This window comes from Borostomias antarcticus, assembly GCF_949987555.1.
Source record: "Borostomias antarcticus genome assembly, chromosome: 1".
Taxonomy (NCBI): Eukaryota; Metazoa; Chordata; class Actinopteri; order Stomiiformes; family Stomiidae; genus Borostomias; species Borostomias antarcticus.
In genome coordinates this window covers 2,434,654-2,453,146 of record NC_140234.1, presented here as the reverse complement: position 1 = coordinate 2,453,146, position 18,493 = coordinate 2,434,654, and the positions used below count along the sequence as shown (strand labels likewise).

General features: G+C 51.2%; 1 protein-coding gene across 1 annotated transcript in view; it reads left to right on the top strand.

Annotated features, from left to right (window-relative positions):
- The window catches only part of rars1 (arginyl-tRNA synthetase 1), a gene marked incomplete at its 5' end in the record, with an annotated part of 25,177 nt that extends 9,464 nt beyond the window's left edge, over positions 1–15,713 (top strand). The window contains 3 exons of the mRNA XM_084446029.1: positions 6,912–7,084; positions 8,566–8,813; positions 15,059–15,713. Coding sequence (XP_084302155.1) covers positions 6,912–7,084; positions 8,566–8,813; positions 15,059–15,168 — 531 coding nt within the window. The 3' untranslated portion in view covers positions 15,169–15,713. The remainder of the gene's footprint in view (positions 1–6,911; positions 7,085–8,565; positions 8,814–15,058) is intronic.
- Positions 15,714–18,493: the final 2,780 nt, after the last annotated feature.

The window sequence follows — 18,493 nt, the reverse complement described above, 5'->3', positions numbered from 1 at the left end:
CTCTGGTTTGAATGCCGGGAGACAGCCATGTAGGCTACGTTAGTGAAGTGTATTCTATGATAAAGCTTGCAAAACAAACATCTCGTGGTTCCTCCTAGAGAACGCTAGGAAGGGGCTACGTTAACACCCACTCTGAGGCGACAACGTCACAAAAACTAAATGTATACAACCAGACAACGTTTGGTGATAACAATTTAGCTTTCTTTGTATCAAAGTGTCCTCTAAACAATTCCGGTTTTTCAAATCTAGCCGCGTTGTGTCGGTTTTAAACTGGGTTGCTAATTTTGACGATTGACTTGGAATCGTGGAGGGGGGCTGCGTTAACGCCCATTCCACCCACTCCCATGTACAGTAACGTTGGTACAGTAATATGAAATTATCATACAATGACGAGGCATCGCTATGCAATATTTACAGGGCGACACTTCACATAATTCATAGTGATGATTTGTGGTCGTTTTTATATAACTAAATATGTACATAAGCTGTAATTGTAATTGTAGGAGAGTACAGTGCAGCACAGTGAATTATAGAAGGAATACTCTAGCATACCTTAGATATTTAATACATTTTTCTGTTTGTATCTTTCCCTATTTTTAGTCCAAATAAACAAAAGCAGATTGTAGCACAGGTTATCTTAGTGCACAATAAATGATTAGGCTTCAATAAATATCATGATAAATATCATGACTGAAAATAGTAAAAAGGGATCATTTATATTGCATTTAATGGTTAAAAGTTAAAAACATAACTCATGGATGGTGTAGATGGTAGATAAGATAACCAATGAAGTGAATAATTGAAGGAATACTCTAGCTAGAGGCCAGAAGAGGAGCAGTGCTTACAGAAAGCACAGATTCAAGACCGGAACAAATGACTAATCGTGACTAATCGAAAAAATAATCGTTAGATTAGTCGATTACCAAAATAATTATTTATCCCAGCCCTACTAAGGAGTCAGGAGAAAGGCTCCTGCCCTATGGGTCACTAGGCTTAACTACTTACTTACCACACACACACACACACACACACACACACACACACACACACACACACACACACACACACACACACACACACACACACACACACACACACCCTCCCAGGACCACCGAGGAAATAAGCCTTCCACTTCTACACCTTTATATCCTCCTTTGTTTTTACGGTGCCATACGTGTGGGTATTTTATAAACATTCAAATAAACCAAACCCAAACCCCATCTCCCATCCCCTTAATGTGTTTAGAGGCTTGGCTGGGGGAGAGAGAGGGGGGCGTGGGGGGGACGTGGGGTGGGCCTGGAGGGGGGCGTGGAAGGGGGGTGTGTAGGGGGACTATCTGAGCCAGGTTGGGCTGCTGTATCTTCTCTCTGTTAAGCGTATACTGGAATTGTCAAGGATGTTGAAAGTTACACGTGCTCCGTTTAATTATGCTGAAAAGTTAGGAGGCGTATAATCTGGATTCTCCCTGGGGCGTAACCAATTTAACTAACACTGGCGAGCAGAGAGAGGGAGAGAGGGAGAGAAACGGAGGGAGGATGAGAGGACGAGGCAGGGAGAGAGGGATGGAGGGAGAGAGATAGAGAGGGAGAGAATGAGAACCAGTTGTGATCTGTTCTGAGAGTTGTATTTAGTCATAGCAGTCTGCCCCCCCCCCCCCCAACGCCCATCTGAACGTCCCTCTCCCCGCCTGGCACAGTGCGCCCTGGCCACATGCCCACCCCTGCCACCTGCTCTCGCTCAGCCTCATTTAAATAGCCCCCCCCCTTCTCTCAGCCTCATTTAAATACCCCCCCCCCCCCCCCCCTTCTCTCCGCAAGGGAGGGCAGTAAACACTCCGGATCCTTCTGCGTCCAGAAACACTCGGCAATTGACCACTTTCGATTCGGTTTTTATCAAATCTATTTTGTACCACGATAAACGAGAGGGCTGGTGGTAGCCTCGCCAAATCAATCAACAACTTGAAATGCCTTAAAGGGGCAGTGTGCTATTTTTGGACATTTAAATGAATCGCAATCTGAAGGTTTTGACATGTTCGGCTTGGCTTGAACATAAGCATTCCTCTGGCGCTTGTTTTTTCACTGTTCCCACAGAGAACTATGTGCGAGTCATGCCAAACACCTAGAAATATTCGGATTGCGATCCATTTCACAGGAGAGCATACCCAGACTGGTCAGATTACACCCTGTGCTTCCCGTCTCAGAAAAGCACATTGATCATAGTTCTTCAATGCATTTACATTATGCCCCATTGACCTCCATTGTAGCCCAGTGAGAGCCTGCAGGAAAACGCAGCTAGCTCAATACTGGAACGATCAGTGAAATGATGGTCTATGTGTTTCAGGTTCATGGTAGACGGACCACAAATATCTACTAAATGTCCAAAATAGCACACTGCCCCTTTAAGGCATTTCAAGTGGTTGATTGATTTGGCGAGGCTTCTACCAGCCCTCTCGTTTATCAAAATAGATTTGATAAAACCGAATTGAAAGTGGTCAATTGCCGAGTGTTTCTGGACGCAGAAGGATCCGGAGTGTTAACTGCTCCTGGGGGGGGGGGGTGTATTTAAATGAAAACGTAGATAGCTGCCTGCTCCTACGGTGGCACGAAAAGGACATGCTGTGATTTGTTATTGTTACAAATAACTGTGAAGTGCTCTCTGGATCGGGGTGTGAGCAGTGTTTCCGCCGAGTCACAGGAGGGCGCTGTGTTTCCTCTGAGTCACAGGAGGGCGCTGTGTTTCCTCTGAGTCACAGGAGGGCGCTGTGTTTCCTCTCTCAGTCACAGGAGGGCGCTGTGTTTCCTCTCTCAGTCACAGGAGGGCGCTGTGTTTCCTCTCAGTCACAGGAGGGCGCTGTGTTTCCTCTCAGCCACAGGAGGGCGCTGTGTTTCCTCTGAGTCACAGGAGGGCGCTGTGTTTCCTCTCTCAGTCACAGGAGGGCGCTGTGTTTCCTCTGAGTCACAGGAGGGCGCTGTGTTTCCTCTCAGTCACAGGAGGGCGCTGTGTTTCCTCTCAGTCACAGGAGGGCGCTGTGTTTCCTCTCTCAGTCACAGGAGGGCGCTGTGTTTCCTCTGAGTCACAGGAGGGCGCTGTGTTTCCTCTCAGTCACAGGAGGGCGCTGTGTTTCCTCTCAGTCACAGGAGGGCGCTGTGTTTCCTCTGAGTCACAGGAGGGCGCTGTGTTTCCTCTCTGAGTCACAGGAGGGCGCCGCGTTTCCGCCGAGTCACAGGAGGGCGCCGTGTTTCCTCCGAGTCACAGGAGGGCGCTGTGTTTCCTCTGAGCCACAGGAGGGCGCTGTGTTTCCTCTCAGTCACAGGAGGGCGCTGTGTTTCCTCTCAGTCACAGGAGGGCGCTGTGTTTCCTCTGAGCCACAGGAGGGCGCTGTGTTTCCTCTGAGTCACAGGAGGGCGCTGTGTTTCCTCTCAGTCACAGGAGGGCGCTGTGTTTCCTCTGAGTCACAGGAGGGCGCTGTGTTTCCTCTGAGGGCGCTGTGTTTCCTCTCAGCCACAGGAGGGCGCTGTGTTTCCTCTGAGTCACAGGAGGGCGCTGTGTTTCCTCTGAGTCACAGGAGGGCGCTGTGTTTCCTCTGAGCCACAGGAGGGCGCTGTGTTTCCTCTCAGCCACAGGAGGGCGCTGTGTTTCCTCTCTCAGTCACAGGAGGGCGCTGTGTTTCCTCTCAGTCACAGGAGGGCGCTGTGTTTCCTCTGAGCCACAGGAGGGCGCTGTGTTTCCTCTCAGTCACAGGAGGGCGCTGTGTTTCCTCTCAGTCACAGGAGGGCGCTGTGTTTCCTCTCTGAGTCACAGGAGGGCGCCGTGTTTCCTCTGAGTCACAGGAGGGCGCCGTGTTTCCTCTCAGTCACAGGAGGGCGCTGTGTTTCCTCTCAGTCACAGGAGGGCGCTGTGTTTCCTCTCAGTCACAGGAGGGCGCTGTGTTTCCTCTGAGCCACAGGAGGGCGCTGTGTTTCCTCTCTCAGTCACAGGAGGGCGCTGTGTTTCCTCTGAGCCACAGGAGGGCGCTGTGTTTCCTCTGAGTCACAGGAGGGCGCTGTGTTTCCTCTGAGCCACAGGAGGGCGCTGTGTTTCCTCTGAGTCACAGGAGGGCGCTGTGTTTCCTCTGTCACAGGAGGGCGCTGTGTTTCCTCTCTCAGTCACAGGAGGGCGCTGTGTTTCCTCTCAGTCACAGGAGGGCGCTGTGTTTCCTCAGTCACAGGAGGGCGCCGTGTTTCCTCTCTGAGTCACAGGAGGGCGCTGTGTTTCCTCTCAGTCACAGGAGGGCGCTGTGTTTCCTCTGAGTCACAGGAGGGCGCTGTGTTTCCTCTCTCAGTCACAGGAGGGCGCTGTGTTTCCTCTCAGTCACAGGAGGGCGCTGTGTTTCCTCTCTCAGTCACAGGAGGGCGCTGTGTTTCCTCTCTCAGTCACAGGAGGGCGCTGTGTTTCCTCTCTGAGTCACAGGAGGGCGCTGTGTTTCCTCTCTCAGTCACAGGAGGGCGCTGTGTTTCCTCTCTGAGTCACAGGAGGGCGCTGTGTTTCCTCTCTCAGTCACAGGAGGGCGCTGTGTTTCCTCTGAGTCACAGGAGGGCGCTGTGTTTCCTCTCAGTCACAGGAGGGCGCTGTGTTTCCTCTCTCAGTCACAGGAGGGCGCTGTGTTTCCTCTCAGTCACAGGAGGGCGCTGTGTTTCCTCTGAGCCACAGGAGGGCGCTGTGTTTCCTCAGTCACAGGAGGGCGCTGTGTTTCCTCTGAGTCACAGGAGGGCGCTGTGTTTCCTCTCAGCCACAGGAGGGCGCTGTGTTTCTCCTCTCAGTCACAGGAGGGCGCTGTGTTTCCTCTGAGTCACAGGAGGGCGCTGTGTTTCCTCTCAGCCACAGGAGGGCGCTGTGTTTCCTCTGAGTCACAGGAGGGCGCTGTGTTTCCTCTGAGTCACAGGAGGGCGCTGTGTTTCCTCTGAGTCACAGGAGGGCGCTGTGTTTCCTCTGAGTCACAGGAGGGCGCTGTGTTTCCTCTCAGTCACAGGAGGGCGCTGTGCTTCCTCTCAGTCACAGGAGGGCGCTGTGTTTCCTCTGAGTCACAGGAGGGCGCTGTGTTTCCTCTCAGTCACAGGAGGGCGCTGTGTTTCCTCTCTCAGTCACAGGAGGGCGCTGTGTTTCCTCTGAGTCACAGGAGGGCGCTGTGTTTCCTCTGAGTCACAGGAGGGCGCTGTGTTTCCTCTGAGTCACAGGAGGGCGCTGTGTTTCCTCTGAGTCACAGGAGGGCGCTGTGTTTCCTCTCAGTCACAGGAGGGCGCTGTGTTTCCTCTCAGCCACAGGAGGGCGCTGTGTTTCCTCTCAGTCACAGGAGGGCGCTGTGTTTCCTCTGAGTCACAGGAGGGCGCTGTGTTTCCTCTCAGCCACAGGAGGGCGCTGTGTTTCCTCTCAGTCACAGGAGGGCGCTGTGTTTCCTCTGAGCCACAGGAGGGCGCTGTGTTTCCTCTCTCAGTCACAGGAGGGCGCTGTGTTTCCTCTCAGTCACAGGAGGGCGCTGTGTTTCCGCTGAGCCACAGGAGGGCGCTGTGTTTCCTCAGTCACAGGAGGGCGCTGTGTTTCCTCTCTCAGTCACAGGAGGGCGCTGTGTTTCCTCTCTGAGTCACAGGAGGGCGCCGTGTTTCCTCTGTCACAGGAGGGCGCTGTGTTTCCTCTCAGTCACAGGAGGGCGCTGTGTTTCCTCTGTCACAGGAGGACGCTGTGTTTCTCCTCTCAGCCACAGGAGGGCGCTGTGTTTCCTCTCAGTCACAGGAGGGCGCTGTGTTTCCTCTCAGTCACAGGAGGATGCTGTGTTTCTCCTCTCAGCCACAGGAGGGCGCTGTGTTTCCTCTCAGTCACAGGAGGGCGCTGTGTTTCTCCTCCCAGTCACAGGAGGGCGCTGTGTTTCCTCTGAGCCACAGGAGGGCGCTGTGTTTCCTCTCAGTCACAGGAGGGCGCTGTGTTTCCTCTGAGTCACAGGAGGGCGCTGTGTTTCCTCAGTCACAGGAGGGCGCTGTGTTTCTCCTCCCAGTCACAGGAGGGCGCTGTGTTTCCTCTGAGTCACAGGAGGGCGCTGTGTTTCCTCTCAGCCACAGGAGGGCGCTGTGTTTCCTCTGAGTCACAGGAGGGCGCTGTGTTTCCTCTGAGTCACAGGAGGGCGCTGTGTTTCCTCTGAGTCACAGGAGGGCGCTGTGTTTCCTCTCAGCCACAGGAGGGCGCTGTGTTTCCTCTGAGTCACAGGAGGGCGCTGTGTTTCCTCTGAGTCACAGGAGGGCGCTGTGTTTCCTCTGAGTCACAGGAGGGCGCTGTGTTTCCTCTCAGTCACAGGAGGGCGCTGTGTTTCCTCTCAGTCACAGGAGGGCGCTGTGTTTCCTCTCAGTCACAGGAGGGCGCTGTGTTTCCTCTCAGTCACAGGAGGGCGCCGTGTTTCCTCTCAGTCACAGGAGGGCGCTGTGTTTCCTCTCAGTCACAGGAGGGCGCTGTGTTTCCTCTCTGAGTCACAGGAGGGCGCTGTGTTTCCTCTGAGTCACAGGAGGGCGCTGTGTTTCCTCTCTCAGTCACAGGAGGGCGCTGTGTTTCCTCCGAGTCACAGGAGGGCGCTGTGTTTCCTCTGAGTCACAGGAGGGCGCTGTGTTTCCTCAGTCACAGGAGGGCGCTGTGTTTCCTCTCAGTCACAGGAGGGCGCTGTGTTTCCGCCGAGTCACAGGAGGGCGCTGAATTTCCGCCGAGTCACAGGAGGGCGCCGTGTTTCCGCTGAGCCTTGTCTGGGATTCGGGAAAACTATTCGGCGAGCAGAAAATCCGGCTAAAATCCTGTAGTGTGACCTCGGAATAATGGGAGGGTTTGGTGCGTGCCTCTCATTAAATACTGTTAAAGTGTGTGTGTGTTTGTGTGTGTGTGTGTGTGTCCGTGTCCAGGTGCTGACCCCAGACGAGCTGACTAAGGCCCAGCGGTCAGTGGCGTTCGGCTGCATCAAGTACGCTGACCTCTCCCACAACCGCATCAACGACTACATCTTCTCCTTCGACAAGATGCTGGACGACCGGGGAAACACCGCTGCCTACCTCCTCTACGCCTTCACCCGCATCCGGTGAGCCTCCACCGCTGCCTACCTCCTCTACGCCTTCACCCGCATCCGGTGAGCCTCCGCTGGGCTGCAGGGAGCGCGGCTCCCCCCCTCTCTCCTGGGGGACAGTGATCTACCCCCCCTCTCTCCTGGGGGCCAGTGATCTACCCCCCCCCCCTCTCTCCTGGGGGCCAGTGATCTGCCCCCTCTCTCCTGGGGGACAGTGATCTACCCCCTCTCTCTCCTGGGGGCCAGTGATCTACCCCCCCTCTCTCCTGGGGGACAGTGATCTACCCCCCCTCTCTCCTGGGGGACAGTGATCTACCCCCTCTCTCCTGAGGGCCAGTGATCTACCCCCTCTCTCCTGGGGGACAGTGATCTACCCCCTCTCTCTCCTGGGGGCCAGGGGCAGTGATCTACCCCCTCTCTCCTGGGGGCCAGTGATCTACCCCCCCTCTCTCCTGGGGGACAGTGATCTACCCCCTCTCTCCTGGGGGACAGTGATCTACCCCCTCTCTCTCCTGGGGGCCAGTGATCTACCCCCCCTCTCTTTTGGGGGACAGTGATCTACCCCCTCTCTCCTGGGGGCCAGTGATCTACCCCCCCTCTCTTTTGGGGGACAGTGATCTACCCCCCCTCTCTCCTGGGGGCCAGTGATCTACCCCCTCTCTCTCCTGGGGGACAGTGATCTACCCTCTCTCTCCTAGGGGAAAGTGATCTACCCCCCTCTCCTGGGGGACAGTGACCTACCCCCCCTCTCTCCTGGGGGACAGTGATCTACCCTCTCTCTCCTAGGGGAAAGTGATCTACCCCCCTCTCCTGGGGGACAGTGATCTGTCCCCTCTCTCCTGGGGGCCAGGGGCCCGGGACAGTGATCTACCCCTGTGCGTGCGTGCGTGTGTGCGTGCGTGCGTGTGCAGCACAGCAGGGTGCGGCCTAGCCTTTAGTGTGGAACCACAGGCGGAGATCATCAGCTGACCTTCAGACAAGAACACTGGAGTTCAGCTAGATGAGCGCTCCATTAGGACCGGCGGCTTGGGTGTGTGTGTGTGTGTGTGTGTGCGTGTGTGTGTGTGTGCGTGTGTATATATATATACAGGTTTATCTCAGAAAATTAGAATATTGTGGAAAGTTCATTATTATACTCATATATGATAGATTCATTACATGTAGTGAAATATTTCAAGGCTGATTGCCTCCATGTTGCTCCACGTTGATGCAGTGATTTGTGCAAAAGGAGCCCCCACCAAGTATTGAGTGTATAAATGAACATGCTGAACATACTGTACAATCATAAAGATTAAAACAAAAAAGACTGTTTGAATTAAATTACGGAAAATAATGAACATTATTTTCATAATAATAATATGGAAATTAATAATTAATTATGAAAATTAATAACATGAACAATATTATTTTCGGGATGGACCTGTGTGTCTGTGTGTGTCCGTATAAGTGTGTGTGCTAATACCGTGCTATCGGTGTCCCCATGTGTGCGTGTTCAGGTCCATCGCGCGCCTGGCGAACATCGAGGAGGCGGAGCTTCGGAAGGCGGCGCAGACCAGCGAGGTGGTCCTGGAGCACGAGAAGGAGTGGAAGCTGGGAAAGTGCATCCTGCGCTTCCCCGAGATCCTCGCCAAGATCCTGGACGACCTGCTGCTGCACACGCTGTGTGACTACCTGTACGAGCTCGCCACCACCTTCACCGAGTTCTACGACAGCTGCTACTGCGTGGAGAAGGACCGGCAGACGGGTACGCACACACACACACACACACACACACACACACACACACACACACACACACACACGCTGTGTGACTACCTGTACGAGCTCGCCACCACCTTCACCGAGTTCTACGACAGCTGCTACTGCGTGGAGAAGGACCGGCAGACGGGTACGCACACACACACGCGCACACACACACGCACACACACACGCTGTGTGACTACCTGTACGAGCTCGCCACCACCTTCACAGAGTTCTACGACAGCTGCTACTGCGTGGAGAAGGACCGACAGACGGGTACGCACACACACACACACACACACACACACGCACACACACACGCTGTGTGACTACCTGTACGAGCTCGCCACCACCTTCACAGAGTTCTACGACAGCTGCTACTGCGTGGAGAAGGACCGGCAGACCGGTACGCACACACACACACACACACACACACACACACACACACACACACACGCTGTGTGACTACCTGTACAAGCTCGCCACCACCTTCACCGAGTTCTACGACAGCTGCTACTGCGTGGAGAAGGACCGGCAGACGGGTACGCACACACACACGCATGCACACACACACACACGCTGTGTGACTACCTGTACGAGCTCGCCACCACCTTCACCGAGTTCTACGACAGCTGCTACTGCGTGGAGAAGGACCGGCAGACCGGTACGCACACACACACGCACACACACACGCACGCACAGACGGGTACGCACACCAAGGTTATTATAGTTAACGAAAACTAACTAAAAAACGAAAACTAGGTGTGAAAAAACATTTTAGTTAACTGAAATAAAAATAAAAACTAGACTTTACAAAAAAACGATAACTAACTAAAATTGTATTGTGTGTTTACAAAACTAACTAAAATAAACTATAGTTATAGAGAAAATGTCTTTAGTTTAAGTCTTTTTCATTTCATATATAAGCCTAGTATTTTGGGTGGATATGAAATCTATCCTCCATGTTCTTTAGCTGTGTCCCGGCGCAGGAGTGACCTGACGTGCGCCAGATTGTTTGTTTCACACGGAGTGAAACAACGTGAGCTCACAAGATCAGGATGGTCTCACGAGGCTAGCGCAGAAGAATAAAAAACTAAAACTAATACTGAAACTAATAAAAACTAAACTAAAACTAAGCATTTTCAAAAAATAAAAACTAAACTAAATTAGCAAACCTGCTTTAAAACTAATCAAAACTAAACTGAAATTGAAAACAAAAAGTTAAAACGATATAAAAACTAATGAAAAAAAGCAAAACTATTATAACCTTGACGCACACACACACGCGCATGCGCACACATGCACACACAAACACACGCACGCACATTTTTTTATTTAACCCTTTTAACCCTGAAAATAAAGTGACAACATTTTGAATATTAATTGGATTTTCCCTATAATACTAGAAAGCGCAGTTTCTCAGCTTTCAGCAAGTGTTGGAGTGAGGAATTTTTTAGATCTGTTAGATTTAAAAAAAAAATATATATATTAAATATTTGTTAGATATTTTTTAAATGTTGCCGGTGACGTGGTCGTATTACACAACACAACTAAATATCCAAAAGGCGTAGAGCACGTAGGAACAATAAGAAATGAAGGTATATTACTACATGAGCAGCTGGTGGTAAGGACTTCTGTGGCCTGTTTTTCTTAATAAACATGCAGCATTTACCTCACACCGTCCATCTACTCCAGAGTCCCCCTTGTTTGAATGCAGTGTTTCCCGGGGCCTATATTAGGCTTATATATATTATATATAATACATTATTATTACATTAATATATACTATATTATTATATTATAGTCTGCCTCGACTGCACGCTCAGAGTGTGTGTGATCAGAGTGTGTGTGATCAGAGTGTGTGTGATCAGAGTGTGTGTGATCAGAGTGTGTGTGATCAGAGTGTGTGTGATCAGGCTCTGTGTTGGGAAGCAGTCAAAACAAGGCACTGTTTTCGATGTCACTACATGTACAGTATCACTACATGTACAGTAAACCATTTTGGTGGACGTTAGAGCTCAGTCTGTCTAGTGGGAAATGTAGTTTTCCCAGCTGATATCGTAGTCAATACTAGATTGATCTAGGAGCACTTTTGTGTTTTGGTATTTGTTCTGTGTGGGAAGTACATGCAGCTGCTGGGGCTTATTAGGCCAGGAGCACAGCAGGGGGGAGGGGTCTGTTCTGCTCCTGCTCTCTCCTCCCTCCGCTCTGTTCTCCTCCTCCCTCTGCTCTGTTCTCCTCCTCCCTCTGCTCTGTTCTCCTCCTCCCTCCGCTCTGTTCTCCTGCTCCCTCCGCTCTGTTCTCCTCCTCCCTCCGCTCTGTTCTCCTCCTCCCTCCGCTCTGTTCTCCTCCTCCCTCCGCTCTGTTCTGCTCCTCCCTCCGCTCTGTTCTCCTCCTCCCTCCGCTCTGTTCTCCTCCTCTCTCCGCTCTGTTCTCCTCCTCCTCTCCTCCCTCCGCTCTGTTCTCCTCCTCCCTCCGCTCTGTTCTGCTCCTCCCTCCGCTCTGTTCTCCTCCTCCCTCCGCTCTGTTCTCCTCCTCTCTCCGCTCTGTTCTCCTCCTCCCTCCGCTCTGTTCTCCTCCTCCTCTCCTCCCTCCGCTCTGTTCTCCTCCTCCCTCCGCTCTGTTCTGCTCCTCCCTCCGCTCTGTTCTCCTCCTCCCTCCGCTCTGTTCTCCTCCTTCCTCCGCTCTGTTCTCCTCCTCCCTCCGCTCTGTTCTCCTCCTCCCTCCGCTCTGTTCTCCTCCTCTCTCCGCTCTGTTCTCCTCCTCCCTCTGCTCTGTTCTGCTCCTCCCTCCGCTCTGTTCTCCTCCTCCTCTCTCCTCCCTCCGCTCTGTTCTCCTCCTCCCTCCGCTCTGTTCTCCTCCTCCCTCCTCTCTGTTCTGCTCCTTCTCTCTCCTCCCTCCGCTCTGTTCTCCTCCTCCCTCCGCTCTGTTCTGCTCCTTCTCTCTCCTCCCTCCGCTCTGTTCTGCTCCTTCTCTCTCCTCCCTCTGCTCTGTTCTCCTCCTCCCTCCGCTCTGTTCTCCTCCTCCCTCCGCTCTGTTCTCCTCCTCCCTCCGCTCTCTTCTCCTCCTCCCTCCGCTCTGTTCTCCTCCTCCCTCCGCTCTGTTCTCCTCCTCCCTCCCCTCTGTTCTGCTCCTCCTCTCTCCTCCCTCCGCTCTGTTCTCCTCCTCCTCTCTCCTCCCTCCGCTCTGTTCTGCTCCTCCTCTCTCCTCCCTCTGCTCTGTTCTGCTCCTCCTCTCTCCTCCCTCCTCAGTCTTCTCTCTCCTCTTCCTGCACTCTTATGCTCCAGTGTTTACATTTCCCAGACAGCATCTCGAGGCTCTGTTCCTCCTCAGGTCATCAGACAAACAGCTGCTCCCCACTCCTCCTCCTGCTCCCCACTCCTCCTCCTGCTCCCCACTCCTCCTCCTCCTGCTCCCCACTCCTCCTCCTGCTCCCCACTCCTCCTCCTCCTGCTCCCCACTCCTCCCCTGCTCCCCACTCCTCCTCCTCCTGCTCCCCACTCCTCCTCCTGCTCCCCACTCCTCCTCCTGCTCCCCACTCCTCCTCCTCCTGCTCCCCACTCCTCCTCCTCCCCACTCCTCCTCCTCCCCACTCCTCCTGCTCGGCCCACTCATGTCTCGCCCATTCAAGATGGAGTCAGATAAACGCTCCCTGAACCCTTCTTAATAGCGAGGCTGGTGGCCGTTCCTCTGGTGTATTCAACCTCCAGACGGACGCCAGACGAGCATCAGGTCCTCAGACTCAGGAAGCTGCTAGTCTGACGCTGCTCTGCCCGCTGGGAAAAACATGGAGGAACCACAGATCTCCGCTAGCCTATTATTCACATCTGTTATCATTTAGAGTCCAGTAGTAAAACCCCACACGTCAGTTAGCGGTAGCATGCTATTGTGGAGCGTCCTGAGTTGGGCTGATGTGAACTGAGAGAGGCCCTCCAGGCCACCATACTGGAGTTATTAGCATAGATAGACTGTAGAGAGTTCTGGGGCTAACGCCAACTTCTATTCACCCAAGGCTTTTAGACCTCGGTGTATTAGCATGCTATAAGCGTAGCATCCTGGGCTAACTGGCCTAGTGGAGAGAGAGAGAGCTAAGGCTAGGCTAACACTGCTGGCTACCAAACTGAGTTATAGGCCACATTAGCCACAGCGGCGGATTAAGTGCTTAAAGTGTATTACAGAACTATAAAATCCTGACGTGATGCATGACTTTCCATAACTGTGTTAAATTATCCCAGGCAGCTGCTGTAAATACTAGTGGTGGAGGATTTTAGCCAACACACTTTGGTTCCCTTTTTGTCTTCTTACCTTGGCTTTTGGGTTGGGCGTGGCAGACTGTTCGACCTCCAATTTAAATTTAAGCAATAAACCACGAGAGGCCGTGTGTTATAGTGATTTTATAACAGCTAGGGGGCGTTGTTAAGCACGAGTAAAACCCCCCTAGCTGTTATAAAATCACTATAACACACGGCCTCGAGTGGTTTATTGCTTTTATACAACGGTAACTACAGCTATTAGTGTAAAATAAACACACAGCAATGTAAAATATTAAGATTTATTCAAAACGAAGCATCATTCCCTCAATTCCGCCGATCAAAATAGTTCCCCTAACAAATGGGTTGCCAAGCAACAACAACAACTACAACGCATCGGATCAAATGAGAGACGCATTAATACTGAAAATGGAATGATATGCGGTCCCAGGTGTGTGTTACAAAGTATTTTAACACGGCTTCCAGCCAATCAGAATCAAGAACCAGAACTAACCGTTGTATAAATGAAGGTTGATGGAGTTTGAACCAACAGCCTGGAACATAGACTGGAGTTTGTGCCCCTCTATAAACACACAGTTTGGACTTTCTCTGTGCCCCTCTATACACACACAGTTTGGACTTTCTCTACGCCCCTCTATACACACACAGTTTGGACTTTCTCTACGCCCCTCTATACACACAAGGTTTGGACTTTCTCTACGCCCCTCTATACACACAGAGTTTGGACTTTCTCTGTGCCCCTCTATACACACACAGTTTGGACTTTCTCTACTCCCCTCTATACACACACAGTTTGGACTTTCTCTGTGCCCCTCTATACACACACAGTTTGGACTTTCTCTGTGCCCCTCTATACACACACAGTTTGGACTTTCTCTACTCCCCTCTATACACACACAGTTTGGACTTTCTCTGTGCCCCTCTATACACACACAGTTTGGACTTTCTCTACGCCCCTCTATACACACACAGTTTGGACTTTCTCTACGCCCCTCTATACACACACAGTTTGGACTTTCTCTACGCCCCTCTATACACACACAGTTTGGACTTTCTCTGTGCCCCTCTATACACACACAGTTTGGACTTTCTCTACGCCCCTCTATACACACACAGTTTGGACTTTCTCTACGCCCCTCTATACACACACAGTTTGGACTTTCTCTGTGCCCCTCTATACACACACAGTTTGGACTTTCTCTACGCCCCTCTATACACACACAGTTTGGACTTTCTCTGTGCCCCTCTATACACACACAGTTTGTCTCTGCTGACATCACTTGGGAATACAGGTGAATTTAGTGAAATCTGAGTGTGAACCATGATTCCAGTCATGATGATGTAGGTGGTCATTCGCTTTATTCACACAGCGGCCATATTGGTCAGTCTGAGGTAATTGATGGGACGGATGCAGAAGTGCCCGTTGGCTCCAATGTTTAAAGATCTCTATAAAAACACCACTTCAAGAACCAAGATAGTCAAAATAACAGGCTGAATACACTATGGGGGTTATAAACTCCGCCAGCTGCGTGAATAAAGCGAACAGGTTGGCTTTAAAATGTTTGTCCCTATAACAGATAACAGATGTACAGAGAGTGTGTGTGTGTGTGGGTGGGGGGGTGTTGAGTTATACAGTCCCGTTTAGAGGTCCTGCTTTTATTGGTTCTTTTACTGAAACCCCTCCATCTCTCTCCCTCCTTCCCCTCCCTCCCTCTCTCTTTCCCCCTCTCTCTCCCTCTCGCCCCCTCTCTCTCCCTCTCTCTCTCTCTCTCTCTCCCTCCCTCCCTCCCTCCCTCTCTCTCTCCCCCTCCCTCTCTCTCTCTCTCTCCCTCTCCCTCCCTCTCTCTCTCTCTCTCTCTCTCTCCCTCCCTCTCTCCCTCTCTCTCCCCCCCCCCTCTCTCTCTCTCCCTCTCTCTCTCCCTCTCTCTCTCTCTCTCTCTCCCTCCCTCTCTCCCTCCCTCTCTCTCTCTCTCTCCAGGTGAGGTGGTGAAGATCAACATGTGGCGGTTGCTGCTGTGTGACGCCACGGCCTCCATCATGGCTAAAGGCTTCGACATCCTGGGCATCAACCCTGTCCAGAGGATGTGACCTCGTCATCCACTGTGATGTCACCATGGCCTTCTTCTCACACACACACACACACACACACACACACACACACACACACACAGGACATATATACATTAGAACCACAAGAAGAATAAAGTTCAAATCCACTTCCCCATTAGCGTCCCCAGGGTATTTTTACTGTAGCCCAGATAAAGAGGAGAAGTGACCGTCTGTGAACCAGGCGTCTCTCCCTCGTCTCCCCCGTCGGGGGGGGGCAGCCCGGCGCGTCTCTCCCTCATCTCCCCCGTCAGGGGGGGCAGCAGGGCCCTCATCTCCCCCGTCAGGGGGGGCAGCATGGCGCTCCTCCCCCTCATCTCCCCCGTCAGGGGGGGCAGCATGGCGCTCCTCCCCCTCATCTCCCCCGTCAGGGGGGGCAGCATGGCGCTCCTCCCCCTCATCTCCTCCCGTGTCCTCCCTGTTTGATGCCTATGCACCTGCAGCTCATACTGTATACTGTTACTGGACCACAGGGGAAAGTGTGTGAAGAAGTTTCAATTCTTACCTGTGTTTGAGAAGGACAAGCAATAAAGGTGGTTTCATCCATTCTCATCCGAATTTTCTTGCCCGTAAAAATCTATGGGTATGGGCATGTGTTTGGGAGCTGGAGTCATTCTAACCTGTGCCCCACACACACACACACACACACACACACACACACACACACACGACAGAGGGACGTTTAAAGCAGGTTATGCACCGGACTTACTAACGGGTGTGATGTATTGGTCATTAATAAAATGAGATCCTTTACTGGGCTGCGTTCCGAATGGTGCACTTCTGTGTTGTACTATTAGTACGTACTACAGCTGCCCTTACTAAGTACACTATGTAGCTTGCAGGCAGTATGCATACAAATGGGACATATTGGCCTACTTCCAGCTATACATGATTAATTTCTCACTAGCCAGCAGCGATTTTAAAGCAGGCTAAAAGCTGTTGTAATATTTGGCTCTCGACGGCTAATTCATTTTTTCCAAGCGAGAAAAGCCGTGTAGATTTCAATATGTGGGTGGTTTATCCAAAGTAACACCTGTAAATATGTTCCTCTTCTGTAACATTGATTGATTGATTGATTTTTATTTATTTTTAAGACAGGGACAAGGTACAGTAGACATTTACCCTATAGGATAGGGAGAGATGCACTGTACAAGGTTATAGCTAAACAGCTCATTTCCACCCGCAGTCCCTGGAACATGAGAGGAATACCACTAGTTTTCTCATATGAAGCTATGACCTCTGACCTGTCATTCATGTCTGGCGACAGGCAGTCGAGTAACGAGCAACGTTCCTCTGGGACGACATGATTGGCTGACGGCCCGTTTGTCGGCGTTTCTTTCTGACAGCTGAGATTGATCATGATGATGGTAGAAATACAGATAGAAACACTCATGTTGCTCAACCACCATCATTGCCCTGTCGGCACACTGTCATCCGTCTGTGCGCTGTCATCCGTCTGTGTGCTGTCATCCGTAGGCCATAAATAGGCCAGACAACATAAGAGGCTCACAAAGCATGTTACAAATGTAGCTTTGTGAGCTCAAATGGATTCTGAAGCCTTGGTTATATTTCCTGTGTACTCTGTGTGGACAAGGACTGCAGCTGTACAACGGAAACTGAGGCATCAATCACTTCCACAGTATAAAGGCATGGATGGGACTTGAACCCATGATTTTCGGTTTACAAGACCAACGCCTTGCCACTTGGCCACCACGCCACAGAGTACAGATAACTGCCACTTTCACACAGTTTCTAACACATTTATTGGTGGTCGGTGTGATAGAATGGGCCAGACAACAAAGTTAACATAAGAGGCTCACAAAGCATAGGGTTGCGGATCTGCAAGTTCCAAAAGGTACGCACGATTTCTGATTCATAGTGAAGTGCACACGCACGTCCCGGTTACGCATTATTCATCTTGCAGTGTATTTCGGATGCATCATCTTCTTGTGGAACAGAACTTCAAGGAGGCCAGAAACGTCGAATCATCAATTTATTGAGCAAGCCTTTTACACGGGGTCAAATCTCCGGCATCACTAAAGTTCCTCTGACGTGGCGGCAAATTTATATCTGGCTCCAGGCCAGGAATCACATGACAAACAAATTTGCATACAAGGGATATAAACATGGTCACAAACGGTCAACTGATGTTCTAAATGGTCAATGGTGTCAGCTGGTCTTTGTATCATTCCTGGGATCACATTACAACTGTAGGCTAACTGACTTCAGAGGTGTTATCTTTATTGACTCAGGGACAAAGAAATGTTGACTTTAGGACAGGACATCTGTCGTAACCCACATGTTAAAGGGCAATGCTCGTTTTTGACAACCTGGACCTTATTTACGACATATTATAAGAAGTTTGACTCACCGAGATCACTTTGGTGTAGTTCGGAGGCCTGTAGAAGAAATTTAACATCCAGCGCGAGCCAGTATATCCATGTAATGACGGTGATCGGGGCACCGAGAATGCAGTTTCTCAAAATCTATTTTCGGCCGCTAAACGGTTGTTTTCATCAATCAGATTGGATGAATCGACAGTTGAGATTCCTCAACTCGAGGCATTGTTGTGGTTTTCAAATACGGGGTCTTTAGCCTCTGTAATATGATCTTTACACGCCTTTCCCCACTTGCTCCAGCACGCATGCGCACAGGCCAGCGCGCAGACTGGCTATTCTCCGGCTCACATTCTTTGCGCTACGATCGTTGTTGGTGCCGAGAATATTGTCGTCGTCATTCGTCAGCAACAATCCGATCGTAGCGCAGAGAATGTTGATCACAGCTGACCAGTCATGTGATTGATCACAGCTGACCAGTAATGTGATTGATCACAGCTGACCAGTTATGTGAATGATCACAGCTGACCAGTAATGTGATTGATCACAGCTGACCAGTAATATGATTGATCACAGCTGACCAGTAATGTGATTGATCACAGTTGAACGGACCAGTGTTTGCTCTTGGCCCGGGTAGATGTGGCCCGCGGGTCGATCAAACCGCCGGGCCAAACTTTTAAATCAAGCATGCTAACGAGGGGGAAGGAGAAACGTCTTGAGACCAAAATCGTTTCATCTTCATCTGGATACCTAATGGCCTGTGTCCTCCGGTCCTCTGTTGGTGGAATACAGTAGCAGTTTTGGGTCTGTAAACATAATTTTAAGTGCATCGATTGAGCTCAGAGTTTGCATTTTGGGGAAGTGGTCTGTTGGTTTTGTGGAGGATAAATCAAAGTGACCTCAGGAGTGGTGAGTGGACTGAGGACCAGTAGTTTAGAGGCTGCGTACTTCTTCTTCTCCCACAGGGACAA